Genomic DNA, 21,711 nt, shown 5'->3' with positions numbered 1-21,711 from the left:
TTCCACAAAATGATAAGTCCAGTTCTAGACTTTGTCATCAGAGAGGCTGAAGGAGGGGGCAATAATCTGTGTATCAGTTCCAGTAGTTGACATTCAGTGTAATAAACATTCTGCCTGTTCTAATGCATTCCAGATTTTTTTTTTTTTTTTAAGGAATGACTTCTCAGGCAGCCTAAAACAGAGAAGAGTTACAAAGACAATGATTATAGCCTTCAGAGGCCAGGTTATTCTGATCCATACCTGGAAGCTGAAGTCCCAATGTCCTTGCCCTAACTCTAACTCCTTGGTAATCTGATTCAGGTCACTAACTTAGTAGGAAATAAAGCAAGCCCGCTCCTCCCCTCTTGCCATCCCTCCAAAAGTGCTAATTTTGTGAGCTGAATTTGCTTCTGTGAGCTGAAGTGTGAACTGCTTACCCCAGAGCACTCGTGTGGAGGGAGAAGTGTCCTCTTCACACTTCTCTGGTGGCCCCGAGATTTTGGCTTTGTTTGGTTATTTAATAAGGTTCCTCTCAGAGGTTGTCTGAGATGATACATCCTCTTTCTAGAACACTGTATTTCGTGGGAGTTAGAGAAGCCATAGGCTTTTTTATTACTATTATTATAACTGACAGTTCGGAAGCCTCTTGGGGTTTTTTGATGGAGAAGTGTTGCAGTGGATATACAGAAGTTTGTGTTTTCTCAAGTTGTTAATTTATAATGCAGTTATGTGTATAGGTTATGACAGTGGTCTTGAGAGTTTTAGGTGCCTTAAAAACCCAAACAGGATGATTCCAGGTTAAAGAGTTCTCTGTTTAAGGCCAGAGAAACATGACAAACAGCCTGAGGAGTGAAGGAAGCAGACTGTGGTGGCTGTCAGGATGAACAATGGTTTTGGCACACCTGCTGCTTTGCTGCTGAGCCTCTCCGTGCTTGGCAGGAAAGGACTGATTTGGAGGATAACCAGATAGTTTTGTAGATGTTTTTGGTATGTTTCCATCTTCTCCCAGGGAGAGAAAACAGAAGCACTTGCTTTATAATGTAACTAATGGCTGGTTGAAGACTGGAACCATAAACTTTTGGAGCAGGATTTAATAGTGCACTTAGAAATGTGGCAGTCAATATTAGGTTAGACTCGAGGGCACTTATAAGGGAGTGCAGGGAGACTGATTAACCATGGGAAGGTGGAATAGTTGGATATAGTCAAAGCAATGTTTTAGAGAAATTTATGCTCATACTGCCTCTCTGGACAGATATAAACATAATCAAGAAGCAAAATTAAAAGAGCTGAAACAAATGCATTTGGAGGATTTTTTTCAGTATATCAGTTTTTTAACTCCACCATGTTCCAACTGATATTATTCCTTTGATGCTTCTTAGAAGTTGACACAGATGTAAGATGTGAGACCAGATTACCAGATTACAACATTACATAGTAATAGTCTTTTAAAGTGATGTATAATGCCATACATATTTATACAGACTTTCTCTGAAGTGTCTCATGTACTTGATTTCACAAGAGGATATTGCTGTCCTAAATTGTTGAGTACCTAGGTCACCAGAGTCTGTTGGAATTGGAGAGCTTAGAGGTACCAGGGAAAAAATGAGAATGCTAAAAAGCTGGAAAAACTTCCTTTCAGTCCAGCAAAGAAAATGTCTCTAACATGGTACTTTTTGGCTCAAGCTCAGAAGAGTTTAACTTCAAATGGGGGGAGTTCAGTTCTGATTGATGATAAATGTAGGATTTTTCCAGATCATCCACTTAGTTACACGTGTGCTTGCACACATGTGCATGATTTATTTTATTTTCTTAATCACAGAGGAAGGATGCATAGACTCTAAATCTGGATAAAATATTCTTATTTTTTCCTGTTTCCCTTACAGGTGTGTGTATAAGGAAGTGTTGTATAAGATTTGTTGTAATGCTGGTTAAGCAATGGATAATAATTATAGTAACAGTGTGTCTGAATGCATTCATCTACTATTGAAGGAAAATTCTGTCAATGATTTCTCAAAAGAGTTTTTATCATTGTGTAATGACATGAAAATACTATCATGGTGTGGTAACCCTTCTTGATAAGGATAGCTTTTACAGATGTTACTTTCCCAGATGTCAGGTGATTGTTCCTTGAAGCCTGATTTTTCTGAGGGGAAACTACTTTTAAACAGGACGGTGTTTGGTTTTGTCCTTTTATTGCCTTGCTGGTGTTCTGGATGTGAATTTTTTTCTGCACCAAGTTGCTAACACAACAGTTGCATCTCTTCAGCAGCTTCTTGTGTTGCCAGCATATTGTCTGGGGAATTCTGGGGAAAACAAATTCTATTGTACAATATTACAATGCTTGTAGACGCGAGCCTGGAGCAATATAAGCTGGTCTTGCACTAACAGGATTTGGCAAGACAAGGTGTGGGCAACATGTGACTGCTTTGCAACTAGAACGTGAAGAGTGTCCTGTGACCAGCTCTAGGGGATCCCAGTGTAGGGAGTGGTGGCTGTGTAACCTGTACGGGAGCCTGCAGGAAGAAGCAAGCCTTAGGGACCATCTTGGATTGCCATGGCAGGATATGGAGTCCCCCACAGCTTTTGAGATCAATGTGCCAAACCCTTCTGCTATGGTGAGTTCCCAACAGACTGAAAGGATTTTAACATCAAAAAAGCCGTATTTTAGTTGATTAGTAATAGAAATCTTACTTTTCTGAAAAGAGAAAAATAAAAAAAAACCTGGGGAAGATGAAAGGGAAATAGGATTGTGTGCAAGTTTCCTGTTACCAGCTATATCTTGCCTTCCCAGCCTGTCAGTCACTGAGTGGTCCCAAATGTCTTACTAGAAATTTTGTGCTAAGACCAGCCATACCACACAAATCCCTGGAGCTTTCATCTTTGATCACCCTTGGTATCTCCCCAGGAGGGCAGGATGGGACTGTACACCTGCCCCCAGGGGTGCTACATGGCACAGCCACACTCTTAAAGAATTACACCCATAATTAGAAGCCAGAAACCAAATGCTTACATAAGTGTTATCATCCTGAGACCCAGTTACTTTCCCGTTCCCTACTGTGTGTGATGGAGTGGAAGAACCCCTAAAGCTGCTGTTGTCTCTTGCCTGAGACCTTTCCCCAAAGCTTCTCTGTGCTCCAGTGCTGCTCCCTGAGGCACTTTGCTTGAGGAGTGACACACATCATTGTAGGCTGGGCATTTTTTCTCTGTGGGGGAAGAAAAAAGATGAACCAAGTACACGGAATATAAGATACAACTTTGGGAAGCTGTGCTTTCTAAATTTTGTGTGTTCTGTGCTGGACTAAGCCAGAAGCTGCTTAATCCTTTATGCTTAACATTACAGCACTCCTGGGAGTCCCTATTTAAAAGGGGTTGTGTTTAGTTTCACAAGTGATTTCAGACAGTGCAAGATCAGATTTGGGAGAGTAACAGAAGTAGCTGGTTGCTTTGCTGTAGAGCTCAGACCCACAGAAGCATTGAAAAAGTTGAATTACTGCTGAAAGGAATTAAACTGAATCCCTAAAGTAAGCATCTTTTTTTTTTTTTTTTTTTTTTTTTTTTTTTTTTTTTTTTTTTTTTTTTTTTTTTTTTTTTTTTTTTTTTTTTTTTTTTTTTTTTTTTTTTTTTTTTTTTTTTTTTTTTTTTTTTTTTTTTTTTTTTTTTTTTTTTTTTTTACAGTACAGGCTGAAATGCTATTCTCTGATGTTGAGCTAGACTGCAGTTTTCTCTAGGTACTCTTCCAGTGTTGAAATTAGTGGCTTCAACACTTGTTGGTGGCTGGGTACTTCACAGTCTTCAGGACAGGCATCCTTTTTGTGTATGAAGGCATGTGTATATATCCTTAAATTTACTCCTCGTCAGTCTGTTTTAAAATAGCAACAGCAACCAGTTTCATTAGGGGTGTTTTCCTTTCCATATGTACTAGTTGGTTAAATGTATTAAAACTTTCTTGGGCACCTTCAGAAATGTTTTAGTTTTATCTTTAACTGGTTTCTTCAGTTGCTGAGAGAAGAACTCATGTGACCAGGTTACCTCTTCATGATCTTTTCTGCCAATGAGCAACCCACGAATAATGTAAGGCCCCTTTCAGGGTGTGTACCTCCTCTTGAGTGCCTCCTGGAGCTTGGGTTTTTTCTGGCTGGCAGGTGTTTTGGTTTTCTGGGGGAGGTTAAGGGGGTTTGGGTTTTTTGTTTAGATGGGTTTGGGGGTTTTTGGTGGGTTTTTTGTAGGGAGCTTCTGGTGCTACTCAGTTGAGTCATTTTATTGCCCAGCAGAGAAAAAAAAAAAATCAAAGCTGTTGACATCATTGTTCTTTTTCTTACCCCAACACCCAACTGGTCTGTTCAGCTTGTATTATACTGCATTTGCACAGCTTCTGCTTCTGTGACCCATTAGGACAGAGCCTGCTTGTGCTTAACAAGAGTCTCTTTCATGCTTTGTGGATCTCTCCAGGACACAGCAGGACACAAAATAATCCCTTTTGCATTTGGTAGTTTCACAGTACTTTTCTGGTGAAGATAAAATAACCTTTCTGAATGAAAACAATAGCATCATCTCCATAAGCCTGGTTTTGATAGAAGGAAATTGTGTCATTGTTTCTGCATTTTCTAAAATGAACAGAAGCTTGTTTGGGTTTTTCTTCCCCAGCAGATTACTTACAGATTTTAGTATTTTAAAATCATGGGAAGGGTATTATAAGTTTTTTAAATCAGTATGTAATTAGTTTCTTACGGTAGTGTCTGTTAAGACTTAGAGAACCAGTTTTTTGAATCATAACTTAAAATTTTGAATTTGTATTTTGAATTCAATGAGGCTAGTTTTGTGAAATTGCAATCTCATGGCTTCACCTTATTATTAGTTCTAACATAAAATAAAAGATCTGTATTTCAGAAAACATGTTTGTGCAACAATCTGCACACATGAAGCTTTCATTTTTTTATACTAGACGAATTTGCTAAGGTTTGAGTTTCTGAGGTGTTTGACAGAGTAGCTGTTTGTGATGAAGAAAGTATCCTTTTGCCTATTTTAGCCATTTACTCCAACTTTCACATTGTGAGATGGGTTAAACTTAGCATTAAGGCTTTTTTTACAATCTTTTAGAAGATGTATTATACCAGAAGAATTCAAGCAATTTATCTATAGGGGCTTCTCAATGAAAGTAAAATTTCAAGTAATGGAGGTAGCTGAACATCCTGTTACACAAGAGTTCCTTTCCTATGTTTGTAGCAATCATTTCATGTCTTTGCCTATCCTTGATGTTTAGCTGTGAGTTCAGGATTGTTGTGCATTAAATTATTATCCTCCTGTTTTAAACCTCACAGAGACCTGCAAAATGGCTCTTTACTTTATGAGAGGTGCTGTGATGGGCGGAGTGTGCAGCTGGGGAGAGGCACAGTGTGTCCATGGCTGTGGGCTCAGCCAGCAGAGGAGCAGCTGGCTGGGTCCAGTCTTGGGCTGCAGGAGCCACGGGGAGGCCGTGACAGCATATTCCAAACACTTTATTCACTGGTTTGGGTTGGAAAGGCTTGACTGTGGTTGTGTCTACTTGCTTCATACTTAGAATAGCACAGGACCCAGCTCATCAGCTTGCAGAGACAATCTTTTCCTCTGATTTCCCTAAATGCATCGCTCAGAGGTTTTCTTCTGCTGGCCTCCTACTTGTGCGTTTTACTACCTCTGCCCGTCTGTTCCAGGTTGTTGGTGAGGTGTATGGTGTCATGGCATGTGTCCCCCAACCTGTTTGTTCCACTTTCCCATATGCTATTAGCTGCTGTTGAATACAGGATGTTCTGATTAAGTAAGCTTTTTCTTGTGGTGTGTGCAAGTGTTTTTCCTACTCAAGTTCTGAAGTCTTCAGTGGGTTTCACAGCAAATGCTTCTCTGTACAGAGCCAAATGAAGCAAAAATGAGTTTCCCTGTTCTTATTAGTTATACTTATTCCTCTAAAACTACATAGTAATGATCTTAAACTCAGCTTATGCATGTGTGTGCGCACTCGTGATTCTGCCGAAATGTTATTTATAGCTATACAGCACAGATGATGGCTTAAAAAAGAGGAATAATCAGCATGTTGTGGATGCTGGGAGCATTTGCTTTATATTTTTATGTGAAGTATGAATCTATATAATGTTCTGCAGTGCAGCAGTGTTCCTTCTGCCTGTCAGTTTTAGCAAAACAGGAAAAAAATGATGTAAGCATTTAATACTGGGATCCAGCAAAGGCACCATAAACTGCTGCTCACTCTGCCTTTACTCTCTGTTTTTGTGAGTTCCTCTACACTGCTTTAATATTGCACCTTGGTATGTTATTAGTCTGTCAAGAACCTGAGAGTTACAATCTGTCTTGGTACGTGGTAATGGTGGTATAGATAAAACACAAAATACAATGAGCTAATACTTTAATCTAGAACTATTATTTTAATACCAAGTACTGTCCTGAGCAAAGAGGGAGGGCATAAATGCTTTTATGGTACTAACAGATACACTGTCTGGCTGCAGCTGCTGATTACAAGGGAGGTGGGAATCATCTGCCCACTTCTGTGGAAGTTTTCACTAGCCTGTGTTATATGTGCATGTGTTGAGGAAACTGATTTCTGCCCTGGATGTCATCTTTCCCCTTGGGCACTACCAGGAGAGAACAGTGCATTGCAGTATTTGACTTTGAGATTCTTACCCTATCAACAGAAAGACCTATTTTTCCATCCAAACGCTGTCCATCTGTTTGAGCAAAGTCTGTTGCTACTCTCAATGTGTTGCTGCCTTTGCTTAATCTTTGCTGCGTTTCCTTGAAATCACAAGTACTAATGGAGCCTGACTTCTTCTGTTTGCCTGCTTTCCTGCAAAAGCTATTTCTTGTGCAGTTGTTATTCTATATGGATGTGTGCATATTTCCACATTCAAATATATCAGAAATCATTGATTTTATAGAGAGTTTAATGAAACAGAGGGGTTTGGGGTGCTGTAATGTGAACAGCATATGATTTGGGAGTTGATTGCTACTGACTTCTGTTTTGAGCAAAGAAAGGAGAGTGAAGATTGACAGGAGAACTCACAGTTATAACAAGGTAGCAGTTACAGACTGAAGAATTTTTTACAGGAAGAATTTTTCTGTTCAGCGGTGAAAATCTGCAAGGTCAGGAAAAGAATGGCAGCAGGATTTTAGGATTTAGAAAGTTATCAGTCATTAAGCCATATGTTGTTGAATACTGCTGACTACTTCTGAAACCTTTCAGGGCTCTTAAGTCATTATTGAACTGGAATTCACAAGCCAGAGTACAAATCCCTTGGTTTTTTGGATCAGTGGTGTTACCAGTGGAAGAGAGATGAGATCATTTGTTAATGAGGTGCCATGTGAAAATGGGCCTTGGAATCTTTTGGCAATAGCTGATGGCTGTAAAATATAGAATTTTACATTCAAAATGTTTGTATCTGGAGAATGACTCAAATACTAAGTTCATCTTGAAGCTCCACTTTGGAAAGTCAAGGTAAAGATTTGGGAGGGAATGAATAACTGGTAGCAGGAGGCTGGCTGAGTTTTTGCTTGAGTCAAACCAAAACCTTCAGTTTCACCATAGGGTTGACAGCTGTCTGTCAACCTGTGTTACACAGGATTGAGTAGTGATGTTTAACTGCTTTTGAGCAATTGCATAACATTTGAAGCTGCTGTGTTTTCCCATTTATCCAAACTGCACAAGTTCATGTAGAGTGGGATGAAAAGCTCTACCCTTCTTCCTTGAGAAATGTCCAGCAGCAGCCTGGGGTAAGGTAGAGTGTTTTTTAAATACAGGCTTGGGAGAATGTACTTAGATTTCATATAGAAAGTAATAGAAAATCTGAGGATAAGCACTTTGGAAATCTAGGTGAGTTAAAATGTAGGCTTTTATTATCCTGTACAAGTGTCATAGAGTTGAACAACTGTGAAGGGTAGATCTGAAGGGAGTGCGGATGGTTTTCAAAGGGTTTGAATTTACTTAGGACTGGGCAGACTTCCTTAATTTTATATATATTCCTTGCCTCTCCAGCTGTCAGAGAAAAGTTGCTGAGATAACAGGGCTGTGTAACATAAAGGTGGCTGCTGCTTCCAAAGGATTTTGGAAGTAGGACCAGTGGGCTTGTCTGCCTCCATTCCCTGTAACATCCACAGCAAATGAATGTGCTGGAAGTACCATAATGCATGAGATCAGTGGCTATTAATATAATGGGCTTTTTATCAGTAGAACCTTTATCTGGGGAGCAAAATGTGTTTTGGCAGTAAGCCTCACAAAGTAAATAATGTGGCATTTGCATCTCTAGCTCTGACCTCCACTCTCATTGCTTGTCTTTGAACAGAAGTCCTTTATTACTGGATTATTTTATACTGTGCTTTTATCAGTTGCAGTCTTTAGGAAGATAAGCTTTACTCTAGAAACTTCTAGATCATCTTGCAGATGAAGTAATTGTTGATCAGAAAAGGCTGTAATGCTGGCTTTAGATATTGAGAGTTATGTTTGGATGTTTTCTGTATTTTTAAATTATAATTTGCCTTTGATTAATTGTCATGTTGTACTGGAGCTCCTTACCAGAGGATTTTAATAGTTTTTCTCATTATTTGAGAGGCAGCTGGATATTTTGAGTTCTCTTAACTGTTTTATGAAAGTCTGGACACAGCTACCTTACTGTCTCAATAGCTGTATAGGATAAGTGACATACTTTTCCATTATTGTGAACAGAAGTCTGTGTGGTTGTCAGTTGGCACAGAACAGAGGTGTTTATCAGCTGATGTGCTTATTTCAGAAAGGGCTGCAGAAAAGACTGCTAGGACTAACCCTGGAGGACAGTCTTCTGCATTTCAAAGCCAATGGCTCTCTGCTGGGTTTTGGCTGGTGGGTTTTTTTGTGGTTTTTTTTTTTTTTTTTTTTTTTTTTTAAGCTGTGAAAGATGCTCCTTAAATAGATTTGGCTGACTGTCAGGCTTAAAATCAAATGATTGAGATTAGGTAAGTGTTTGCAAGATTTCATTACACTGCTTTTAGAGGCAGTCCACCAGAGTTTTATAAAACCTACAAACATTTTGGATGAGGAAGTTGGAGAATGTTTTGCTGTGAGGAGTATTTTCATGCAATATAAAGCTATACTTGACGCCAGCAGCTTACACAGTCTCACTTTGGAGTGTTTGTGCAGAATGTGAATGGTCTCACCATGCCTCTTGTTGGTCTGAGCAGTTAACAGGCATGTAGAATGGGTTGGTTTTCATGTTTCATGATTAATTGGTTGTTGGTTTGAAAAGTTGGTATAAAAACGTATTCTTTCTTCATAAAATTGTTCAGTTTTTTTCCTTCCTGTGACTGTAGAAGCATTAGAAAATTAGAAATGGCAACACTGCCACAGTGGGGAAATGCATTCCTAAAAGGTGATTGACCCATCAGTATTTTGACTACAGTTTCTTCTGCTGGTTGGTAGGCTGTATAAATACAGTGGTAGTGACCAGAAATAATGTTTGTTATGCTAGTTTTGCTTGCTGTTCTGTCTAGTCTTTTCCGGTTTTGTTTGCATTATCTTGAGGTGATCTCTCAGAAATGGCCTTCACTGTGTCTTCTGCAGAAACCTGTAGTGTTTGATCAGGCTTGCTGTATCTGTAGTCTCTGAAGAAGTACATCCATAGATTTGGGTAATTGTGTGTTTAGTCTTCACTCCAAGATCATTTTGATGGTCTTTATCAGCAGCTTTTAGCCAGACTTTCAAATAATTTGCTTCCGGTAAATGGAAGGATTTCTCAGATGTGTGAAAGATGTTATCCTAACCTTAGCAAACTCTTATTTTCCAAAAAGGCTCTGGGAAGTCAGCCTAAGGTCCCTGGTACTCAGAATCTGTCTTTACAAGACGTCAGGGGCTGACAATTGTGCAATAGCACACGGAAAACAAGGAAGACCAGTATGAGTCTATTGTGGGCACCAGTGGCACTGTGAGGTGCTGTCAGTTCCTGGCTCCACCCAGTGGCACAAGTAGCACAGAGCCAGGTAATCAGGTTGTTCCTTTAAGAGGAAGACTGACAAATGGGTGCAGGCTTGACAGCAGAAGCATTACAGACTCCTCCCTGGCCCTTTCTCTCAGCAGAGCCATCAAGACTGAGAAATGCATGCATAAAGCAGAAATTTTTTCCCCTCTGTTGTCCCATTTGTACTGTGAAAAAATTCTTGGCAATGAAGATGAATGTAAATCTACTTTTTTGTAGTTGCACTTTATTGTCTAGGTGAGCAAATAAATCTGTCTCGTATTTCTGGCTAGCTAAGAATCTCAAAAAGAAGAGACATCCTCAAGAGGAGGAAATCACCTTCTTTTGCTTCTGTCAGGTCACTGCCCTCTTCACTCTTTTCTTTAGCCAGCCTCATTATTATTTGGTATTGGGAAGTTTTTCCACCCCTCTATTTTCTTTCATTACCTTCAAGATTGAATTTAAATTGACTTGCAAAGCTGACTATCTTTTGGGATGTCTAAACTAAATGAAGACTGTAATATTGATATGTCTGCAATTAAATATAATCTAATCCATGCAGAAATTCGCAAATGCTTTCATCATGGCAGGTACATCGAGAAAGTGTGTTCTCAAGCCTCATTTTTACAAACTTTACATCTAGCTGAGAACAGCCATGGGATTATTCTTGTCCCTCTTCACTGAAAGAATGAAACTCAGGAGCCATCTGGATGAAAATTTTCAACAAAATCCATTGTTTTGGAGAAGTCTTCCTTGTTATCAAAAAGATCTTCATTTCAAAGCTGTTTCTCACCTCTTTAGGTTTGCAGCCTTTGAAGGCATGATTTGCCCTCAACACCATTAATCTACTTGCTACCATCAGAATAGGTGTTAGGATACTGGGGGAAAGGAGTCTCTTCTCTAAAATGAGACACATTCACACATTGAAGCATTTACTTTGTTCTGTGTTTGGAAAGGTTTCTCAGAAATGTAAGTAATAAACACTAAATTCTAGACCTCTTCTTTTATTTAATAGTTTGATAAATACTTAATTGATGGTTTCAGCCATACCTAGTGCTACATGGAAGCATCTTTGTTACTAAACAGGGTTGTTCTGATTCAGGCATATGCTTGGATTGGGGGAACATTATGCTTGTTCAAGCAGAAGCCTAAAATGTTTGGCTACATGAGACTGCGGTGAGAGGGGTGTTGCACTCCACACAGCCCTCCTCCTCACCCCCCAAAAGGAACAATGACAGTGGCACCTTGCCAGAGAATAAAGGATGCAATTTGAGATATTATGTTTCTGTGTGATTGGTTTAACAAGGGAATTTGGGGATAAACAGAGTCTTCAAATCTTCTGTGGTACATCTTGTAGAGTTGTGCTCTGCTGTCAGAGGACAGACTCTGGTTTCTCCAGGCCAGAAGTACGTGCTGAGCCATGGGCAGCCTTGCTCTGGGGTTGTGTTTCTGGTGATGCCCCAAGCCTGTCTGTGGCTGGGAGCCCTCCTGCCTTCCCAAATGAAGTTGCTACAAAGCAGCAAGAAGATCTAGAATGTTGAGTTTGCTCTTTTTATTATTTGTTCTTTATCTATTTTTAATGTTTTATTTACTCTTTATTAAAACATTTTTATAATGTTTATTTGAGTTATATTTCATTGCAATTTTTTTAGAGGTTGGCACAATGCAAAGCTGTGATCTGGAGATCTGGTTTTGTCCTAACGGGGTGGTTACCAGCTCTAGTGTTTTTTGCTTGTTCTTAGCTTTGCAAAGGCAAATGAGTAAACTGAATGTGCTTCTGTGAGCAGTCATGGTGGTGAGCACTCAGTTCTGCTAAGCCTGTGCAGAAGCAGTGCAGGTACTAAACTTGCACTGTTACTGTGAGGGCCAGCTTGGAGTAGTCTTGCTGCAATGGCAGGTGGACTGCAAAGCCTCTAGTCTTCAATTTTGTTCCAAGACAATAAAAGTAAACTAAAAAAAATTTACTCACATTGCTATGTCTGATATAGCTTTGCTCAAAAGGTGTTCAAAAGTTAATTTTAGAGCCCATTTTGAGAGGAGAGTCTTGTTTTGAACTTGAAGTCCACTGAATAGGTGTAGCTCTCAGCTGTGCATCTTGGGAATGTTTTGGATTGTATTTTTCTTTGTTTGTAGGTGCTGTGGAAAGAATACTGAGTGTTTGGCTCAGTGGTTTTTGTGAGGCAGCACAGAGCCTGCCTGTCTCAGTTGGTTACACGCTGCACTCTGCTACGTCTGTGACACAGGCTTAGCACACACTGCACCTATTGCATGTGATGTTGCTTTACAGAGATCCCTAAACTGATCCCTAAATAGCTCCCACAGTACGGTTGGCTCATGGTTCATTAAGGGCTTGAGCAAAGAAAGGGGGCTGAGGCTGAAATTGCTTTGAAATGACTCCTGTCTAAGTTCAGCACTCAGGAATGTTGCATGACAGGCACGGTAATGGTCTGTCTGCAGGCTTGCAAGCACATCTGAAATTTTGCAGGGCACACTGGCAACCAGGAGGACTACTCATCTGGGAGTAGATATTTGCCTGCCTTACAGCAATGCTGAGATTTACATTAATATTTGTAGAATGACTTTAATAGAAGTACAAATGAAGTATTGCTAGAAGGGAATATAACACATTTCCAGCTATTTAGGAAGTTCTTTGTGTTTTGACAGGAGATGAAGAATTTATAATTGTGTGGAAGGTGAGGAACATGCCTTGAGACTCCCAGTATATCTTTGTAAGGGATTATACCCTCAGTTAATTTTTGCTGATGTACAAACCCTATATGTGTCCATTTTGTAATGACTTCATGCTTCAAGTAATAGTTAAATACATTTGGATTAGAGTTCTCTTGCTCATACCAGCCATAATAGGTAATTTCAATTGTTATTATGTGTGTCAAAAGTTGTATAATTCTAGATGTCATTGGGAATGTCCATGGAAAATACTATGCAAATCTCTGTAAATATAGGTGGACTACACTTGAGAGAAAAAAGTGTTGCCATGAATCTTGTAGTTCCCATTTCTAGGAATTGCTTAAAATCTTTTTTTTTCAATTTGTTCTAGATGAGGGAAGAGCACTTTCTGTTGAATAATTGTTCCGGCTTCTTCAGAAGCTTCTATGCCTTTTATAAGATATCATATCCCATGTACCTATATTAAGTAACATTTTAGAGGTACACATAGTTTCTGATCAAGGAAATTTGGAGACTGCTTTTTTTTCTGGAGAGTGCAGCGGGTTACTGAGTCAGGGATGAGCCTTGTGCCTTCCATGTTCAGTGCAAAATCCCAGTTCTAGGGTGGAGAATGTGCTAGCATGTATTCATAGAACCACAAACCCTCGTGTAACTGTTTGAATGAATAAGATATGTTAAAAAAAAAACCACTACAAGATTGTAAAGGATATGTTTGGCTACTGTCATGAGGTTCACTTGAACATTGTGGTTTATTTTTTAAATCTAGTTTACTTCTTAACCTTTCCAACACACTCTAAGCCTCCTTGTTCTTACAGGCTTTTCTCAGAAATCCTCTGTTCTTTTCCATGTTATTTTATTTTTTGGGTGGAGGAACGTTTAGATTTTTTGCTTTGTCTCTGAAGACTCAGTGTATTGTGGGAGGTGAGGCAACACTGGTCTTGGCAGAACACCACAAAACCAAGAGAGTAATTAAATGACGCAAACCTTTGATTATTTTTCTCTCTCAAGCTTTCTGGCACGGCTGGGCATTCCGATTGCAAAAGGAGGATCGGCAGAAGACGTTTCTGAAGATTGCATGCAGAATTAGAAGAACTGTGTCGGAGACTTCTTGTGTCTTTAAAGTTCTTCGCTCTCAAGTTCTGGAGTTATTTTTTTCCCCTGTGAGGAGAATGTCTCTTTCATCACCCAAGATACATGTAACTGAAAGGGAGCTGCCGAGGTTGTGTTTTGGTTTCTTTGCTCCCTTACTAATTGGATTTTTCCCATCTTCTTCAGGAGGATTATAGAAGGATTACAGAAGCCGTGTTTTTGGGGGTGTGGGAGGAAGTTGTTGTTTTTCTCGTCTTGAGTCTGGGACCTCCTTGATTTGCCATTTGTTCTCTGAAGTTCCTGCCTTTTTGGAAAAGGGAGAAGCAGCATAACATGAACTTGCACAACTGTGGATTCCTTTCCTTTGCAAATGTTCTGTGTGGCTGCTTTTAAAGGAGGTTGTTGCATGAATAAGCAGCAAATGAAGAATAGCATCCCAGTCTGGATTTAAAAGAAGCAAACTCCTTGAGTCCTGGCAGAAGGATAAATACTGTAGGGTAAGCTGTAGTTTAAGGAAGTCTGGCTGTTATTTCAAATTTCAGTTTCAAATTTTTTGAAAGGAAGCACCTGATCAAGTCAAATATTCTGCCAGCCTAAACTGCATTTTCTACATCTGAAGCAGGAAGATGTCTTGGAAAAGAAATTACTTTTCTGTGGGCCGAGGGAACGTACAGGGCATGTTTACTCCACGAAATACCACCTCAATAGCACCCAGTAAAGGTCTCAGCAATGAACCAGGACAGAACAGCTGCTTCCTGAATAGTGCACTACAGGTAAGAGCACAGCATGAAGAGTGTTTCTGGTTTTGCCCTCTGTCTGTTGCAGTATTTTCCTAGGCACTGTGCAACAGATATAGCTGAACTTGAGTACATAATTGTTGGTGGGCCTAGATAGAATAAAGCTACATATGGAAAAGCAGATTGAATTATTGAACAGCTTTTTAATTTTCAGGTTTTTCATGGTGAATTCAGCAGCATTTACACAGTTATCATATACTGTACTTGAACATACATTGTACTGGAATGTCTTGTTTGTGTAAGCTTGTAGAATATCATCCAAAACTAAAAATATACATAGAAAATTTATTTAAAAATAATATGTTATTGAATAGCTTGCAGAATGCATACTCCTTAAAAGTAAATATAACTTTTTTGTTGAACCAGTTGAGGTTTGATAATAACTGTACAAGATCCATTTTATGTAGTTCAGTTTTCTTTCTGGCTGCTGCTTTGTAGCTTAGTTTAAATGACTGAGTGTTTACCTTTTGATTTAGAAGAAAAGCCTTTTCTGGTGCCAAGTTCAGTGGAGTGGTATGGCTGCTGTAGAGGTGTTGTCACCATTTAGATGCTTTGAATGCCTGATGGCTGAGATTCAGTCCACTTGGCAGCAGGGCTTAAAACCCCTCCACATCACTTTGCATCCCTTCATATGACTTGTCTGTGCAGCACAGACTGTATCACTGTGGATTTGACTTCTCTTTGTTATTTTTTCCATGGGCACAATCAGGTTCTCAACTAACTTCATGCTTCCATATAGCCCCTGTGCAAATAATACAAATATGTGTGCCTATGACCCTCAACAGGCTTAATATGTTAGAAATTACAGGGCAAAGAGCAGTTTCCAGTGATGTTCTGTATCAATTACCTTTATTAAGCTGGAAGGGGTAATGACTGGCTGCTTCCAAATATTGAGTTAGTCAACCTGGGTCTGGACTGAGTAGATCCTAATACCAGCTGCATGCCATACATGAAGATGAAGGCATATGACCTGGTCTTTAATGTGCTACAGAAACCCTTTTCTTCTAAAGCTGAAGAGAGATAGGATACTGAAAATACTTACAATCAAAGCTGAATTAAGGAAAAAAGGCAAGATGGTAATCTTTTCATAAAATATATCGTTTCTGCGTATTATCCTAATTTTTTAACACTTAGTCTAAAATGCTCTTGAATGTTTGTTGCTCCCTACTCTTATGAGTTTCTATAAACATTCAAGCTAAACTCCGGAGGCAATTACATTAAAAAATTGGACTCATTCCTGAACATAATTTTTCTGTCCTTTTGTAAAGTCTGCAGTAGTTCTTCAGGAATGTTTGTGTGTAATCAGATGTTTCAAAGGCTTATGTTGCCTCCCAAGCCCTTAAGTACAGGGATAGTTTGAGTATAAACATAGCCATTGCAATTATGAAGTTTTGGGAAATTGCAGATTATATTTTAAAATGAGTTTACTGAATATTACATATTACTGTGGTTTAAATAACAAATTGTTCCAATTTAAAACACTTATTGAAACCAGCACAAATTTTGCCGGATGCTAAACTTTTTCTAGCCAGTTGCTGTAGGCAAATTCATCAGAAGTAAGAAGTTTGGTTCCTCTGTGCTAATGAAGCATTTAGCCAGTCACATGTCGGCCTGGACCTTGCTGCTGTGTCCGGAACCTGGTGGGACGTGATTTAGGTCAGGGCTTCTTGCAGTGCAGACTCCTGAAAGGCTGGTGACTGAGGTTTGCAGGAGAGTCCAGCTGCTGTTAGTTTGAGCTGAAATATCCAGTGCTGACCACATTTATACATAAAGGGCTCACTGGAGAACACCTCAGAGATGGGTATTGTTGCAATTTTACAGTTAAAAATTTGAATAATGTCCTGAGAGTGTACAGGTTTAGTGGTAAAACTGAAGAATAAAAAACCCATGCTGCTGGTAGAGCAAATGTCAGCTCTCACTCTTGCTAGCAGAACATGTAAAAGCCTATTTGCTTTTCTGTGCTGTGACCCTACCTAGTCACACACCTGTTATTAGCTCCATGCCTGTCCTGAGAGAAAGGTATAACTGCCCTAGCAGGTATGGGTTAGTAATCATGGCCTGTGGGACACTTAGTAATGATAATATTGGGCATAACGGATTTTAGCATTCTACCGTTTTCACTTGCACGAACTCGTTAATGTAGATGCTGTTGGTGCTCCATCTTTCCAGCATCTGGGCTTTCTGCTCAGAACAAGGCAGCTGTGGAGGATTGGACGAAGGGAAGAGTTTCATCCCCAGCAATCTGTGGGGTGTCCATGGCAGCTCTGCTCAGCCTCATGTGCAGTTGCCCAGGGGCTGGCCCTGGTGCCAGCACAGTGGAGCAGTCAGAGCAGGTGCTGTTTAAGGCAGCACTGCCACAGGGATGAAGAAGCAAGTTTTCTAATCTAAAAACACATGGCAAGAAGTTCAGAGGAAGGTCATAGGGTAAGGTAAATTAGCATGTGAAGGTTACAGCTAAAGAAGAAAGTTGAAAACATCAACTTGCAGTTCGATAAAAGGCATCCCTTTTAAAGGTGATCACTGTTGACATTGGTATACTTCTTGGATTATTCAACATATGCAGTTTAATCAGAAGCTTATCCAATATTTTATTTTATATATTCATAGAATTGGCTGTGTCCCCTTTTCTGTTTCAGGTTCTTTGGCACCTGGACATTTTTCGACGCAGTTTCCGGCAGATCACAACGCACAAATGTATGGGTGATTCTTGCATCTTCTGTGCTCTTAAGGTAAAAGTTAGGAATGCATTGAAAACCATTCTTTAAAAATTTGAACAGAAGTATTTATGATATTTAATTAATATTTACAATCAAACCTGCATCTGAAATTTGTGAGAAGGTAAATGTGATAGCTAGTGGTCCAAGATCCAGTTTCTAAAATGTGTTCAAATGAAAAAATTGTGAAAATACTGTTGGTAAAGTTTCACTTACAAGGACTCTTCTTAATGGTGTGCAGGTCATTGTGAGTCTCCATGAGTTCAGGCACTAAAACACGTCTGCTTTATTTTTTCCAGTTTATCATTTGGTGTACAAATGTAATACCGTAAGCAGTCAGTATGCTCATCAACATTTACCTTTCCCTTCAGAACTATTTTAAATGTCAGGATGGGGAAGGCCATTTAGCTAAGCCTTTCTTTTCAAAGCTCTTGATTATGTAAGGCTAAAAGGCTATTTTCTACTGTAAATATTGATGTCTGCATTAAATGGCTCTGCTCTTTGTAGTCTCTGTTTTAAAAAACATCAATTCTGTTTGTAGCTGCAGATGCAATAACTGACTGTCACAGAGGCTGCCTGGACAGTAAGATCTAGATGCTAGCTCTGATTTTGAGTGCTGCTATGTACTTGAGTAAATTGTGCGATTCTGTGTCTCTGTTTGTCTCTATCAATTAATTTGTTGCACTTCTGGGGTTTTTTTTGTGGCCTCCTTTCTAAATTTTGCTAGCTCAAATCCGTGGGTTCTTCTGGGAGAAATGGGCCTGATGCAAACATGATGAAAATACCAGCTTTAATCTTCCTGAGCAGTGATTTTCCTTTCTGAAATTGAGACTTAGACATCTTCTTTGATCACAAATGTGTTGTAAAATCGAACTAAATATATAAACTAATTGTGGGAGAATATGTGTCGTGAATTCTACGTACAGTAATGAAAATGACAGACAGCATATAAAAATGGCAAAATAGAGAGTTCAGGTTTAAATTAAGATCATCTGATGTTTCCAGGCAATATTTAGGGTATAACAGCTGTCTTGCTGCTGTTAAGTGACATCACAGGTGCTGTGATAGAGACAGGCTTGAAAGGAATTCTCTAGAGAGCTTTTGGGATGTTGTTGAGAAGTTTTCCCTGGCAAATGATGAGCAAGTGGGAGACTATTAAGGCATGAAGTAAGAGAATTTAACTTTTTTTGAAGGGAAATTTGTCTCAAGATGTATCTGTTGAAATGATGAGACAGGATGATATTTACAGCAGTACCATCAGAAGAGGATGTAACAGTGGGTTAGGAGCAAGGTAGTGCATTCAAAGTTAGATACAGCTCTTCAGACACAGAAGAGATGGAGTATTACATATATCCCCTTCCTTAAAGGGGACTGACAAGACTTAGTCATGATCTGGTTTGAGTTCATTAAGTTCAGTGGGATAATTTAAATGTATTTTTTGGATCACGCCCTTGAGTAATGTCAACTGATTGTTGGTATTCTTTGTTAGCCAAGATGAGGTCAGAAAGAAAAGGATTTAGGAATTTACTATGAATGTAAGCTTTTGCCTTTCTGGGGTTTAACCTAAAAGCATGATGAAGGAAATACCAGGAGATCAGACAGGTTCTGCCATGAATGACAGTAGACTCTCAACCCTGCACCAGGGTCCAGGTTTTAATATGAAGATAATAGTTAAAAGCCTTCCTGTATAGAGTACTGAAAAAGAGGGAAAGGGATGTGAAAAGATATTGCAGTAAAAAGGAGAGGATGCACCTTTGTGGTACTGGTCTTGAAAGATGAACAGTAGACAGAGATGCATGTGCATTAGCAGTACCGGTGTGAGAGGGAAAGCACTACAGGAAAACTGGAAGTTGACAGGATCTCTGGAATACATGTATTAAAAGCAGTCATTGGGTCATAGAGTGTTTCGTTTTGTTGGTAAAATCCTTGTTTTTGATGTCTTGAAGTGTGTAGTGTGCTATCATAAACTTGGAAATGTTTATGATAGTGGTGTGGCAGAATTCACAAATTCTATGCCTGCAACCATATGTTTATTTTTTAAATTAAGCAGCTTTTGAAAAAAATGCTGCTCTCTCTTTTCACTCTCAGATATCTGCAAAAATTTTGTGTGTGTGTATTTTTGGTTTTGTTTGGTTTTTTTCCTACCTGAAATTCTTAGCAATAGTTTCTAGCTGGGAGTTGTTACAACCCTTAATTTCCACTAAAGCAATAATGTTGCACCAAATCATCTACTACTTTTGCACATTTTGGGAAACTTGTGTCTGGTTGTCTGCAGAATTCCTAGAGCTCATAAAAACTCTAAAGAACACGTAAGCAATTAAAGAATTACCTAGACAAGTATTTATGAATATGGGCAGTAACCAAAACTTGAAAAAGTTAATAAATTCCAACTGGATCCAAATCAAAAAGTTAGCATTTAGTCTATCTACAGTCTGTTCTCCGTGGGAGATTACTGTGTGTCCTACCAAAATTTGTTCCAGAAACTCTTTCTCTGGATGATATTGTGCCAAGCTTTCACTTTTATTATCTTGTGTAAAATGTTGATGTGTGTACGTAAGTATTTGAAAATTTTCCCTTCCCCCTTTTTGTGTTGTTATCGAGTCAAATACTATTATAAAGGTGAGTTCTAAGGGCTGTCACTTAACTCTAAGTGAAATTTGGGATGCAAACGTCCCTCAACCTCCAGAAAATCTCTGGGCTCTGGAAACATAAGCTGTCTTGCTTGAATGCAGCTGAAAAGTTAGGAGTATTCCCAAGGAACAGCCCCAAACCGTGGAGATGGTCACATTCATCTTCATATACTCCTTAAACAGGCAGTAGAAGAGGGCAAAAGACTGTTCAAGGTATTTACTCGTTCTCTGCTGCCCTCAGTGTTTTCAAATTGCTTTATTTTTTCCTCCTATAAAAGTCTGTCTCTCTGTTACATGTTACGTGTAAACTTCCATAAGACAAGTGAGATTATGTGCTTAATGTGCACCTAATACTGCAAGCATCACCAAGAGCATGCTTTGTGTCCCAGGGCAGCAGGGTCATCTGCTCCTTTCTGTGCTCATCTCTTCCCCTGCCCCAGCTCCCCTTTCTGCTCTGGAAGCCTTTAACTGTTGTCCTGCCAGAGTAATGCTGGATTAGCCTCCTCCAGGTCTTTGACATCCTCTTTTTCTTGAATCTTGCCTTAGGCTTTGCTAAGATGAGGGAGAAGAAGTGGCTGCATCCAGTGGGAACACCAGAATTTGGAGCTCTATACCATGCGAAATCTCCTATTAGGGTCTGGGGAGAGGTAATTAGCCTTGCATGCTGTCAGGTGGATCTGCCCAAAGTACTTGTCCAGACCAAGCAAGGTGGAGGCAGGACATGTTGACTCTTTTTCAGAGCATGCTGGCATGCTCAGGTTCCAGCCTGGCCTGGGAAGGGGACAGTACTTGTGGGGAGGAGCCTGTGTCATGTTCCCCTGCTTCACTTCAGGGTCCCTTCACAGCATACCTGACACCAGCTGTCTTCTACAGAGAGGCTTCATGCTCTTCTCCCATTCTGAAATGTTGCTATGAAGTGACATCCTCTTCCTTTTGACTCTAGAGGAAGATAGTACTCTCTAACCTAAATTTAGCCATAGAATAACACTGAAGAAGTTGTATTTTTTCCACACTTTCTTGGCTTGTTCCAACTATTTCTAGGGATTTGGATGTCATACACAGTATTTACTGTAAATGCTCAGTTAGCTCTCTAAATATTACTGGTAATTTCAAATACGGGATCACAAGATAGTGATGTCATACTTGATCAAATCACATTTTATTTTTGTACCACATTGAAGACTTCCATTTAACAAATTCATGAAATAATTTTAAAACTTGATATGCTACCTGACTGTGTTTATGTAGCTGGAAAACGAACCTTGAAATCATTCCAGATATGTATTTCTTGGTTATTTGGAAGGAACCTTGCATCAACAGCTATAAAAAGGGATAGCTGCAGACTTTTTGCTGGAATCCCAAACACTGCTCATTAAGATGGGGCATTATTAAAATATTCTTTTCAATACACAAGCTGTCCTTACCACTGTGTGGTTTGCCTGCCATACCACTGGAACAGCTTTTTGATTTATTATTTATGCTGAAGTCTACTATGATTTGGTTTCTTTTCATTTTTTTTTCAGTATGACTTTGCTTTGGTGTTTATCACAGCTGGGAGAGAGTAGGAAGGGGGAAATCCGTCCACTGTACTGAGCATGCCACAGAGAGTTTGTTCTCCTTCCAGGGATTGTACTGGGAGCTCCATAGTGCCAGGATACAGGACAGAGTGTTTTTTGTAGGTCACAAAGAAGAATGTTCTATTGATTGATAAATTCTAACAGGGCTGGTCTTTTCTGTTGTTTTGTCATGTGCAACAAAAGCAGGAAGAATGTGAATTTTCTGTGTAGAAATGATGTTGTTATTTAAGATGAAAATGGAGAACAGTAGGGTTTTACAGTGCTTTAAAAAA

At 39.4% G+C, this 21,711-nt stretch overlaps 1 protein-coding gene across 6 annotated transcripts in view; it reads left to right on the top strand.

The window, feature by feature from the left end:
* USP54 (ubiquitin specific peptidase 54) overlaps positions 1-21,711 on the top strand; it is a 92,552-nt gene that overhangs the window by 31,913 nt on the left and 38,928 nt on the right. For all 6 annotated transcript variants that reach the window (XM_063405840.1, XM_063405842.1, XM_063405844.1 and 3 more), the window contains exons 2-3: positions 13,641-14,494; positions 17,155-17,247. In XM_063405840.1, coding sequence (XP_063261910.1) covers positions 14,348-14,494; positions 17,155-17,247 — 240 coding nt within the window. In that variant the 5' untranslated portion in view covers positions 13,641-14,347. The remainder of the gene's footprint in view (positions 1-13,640; positions 14,495-17,154; positions 17,248-21,711) is intronic.

This window comes from Prinia subflava, chromosome 9 (assembly GCF_021018805.1).
Source record: "Prinia subflava isolate CZ2003 ecotype Zambia chromosome 9, Cam_Psub_1.2, whole genome shotgun sequence".
Lineage (NCBI taxonomy): Eukaryota > Metazoa > Chordata > Aves > Passeriformes > Cisticolidae > Prinia > Prinia subflava.
This window is presented reverse-complemented; position numbering and strand designations above follow the sequence as displayed.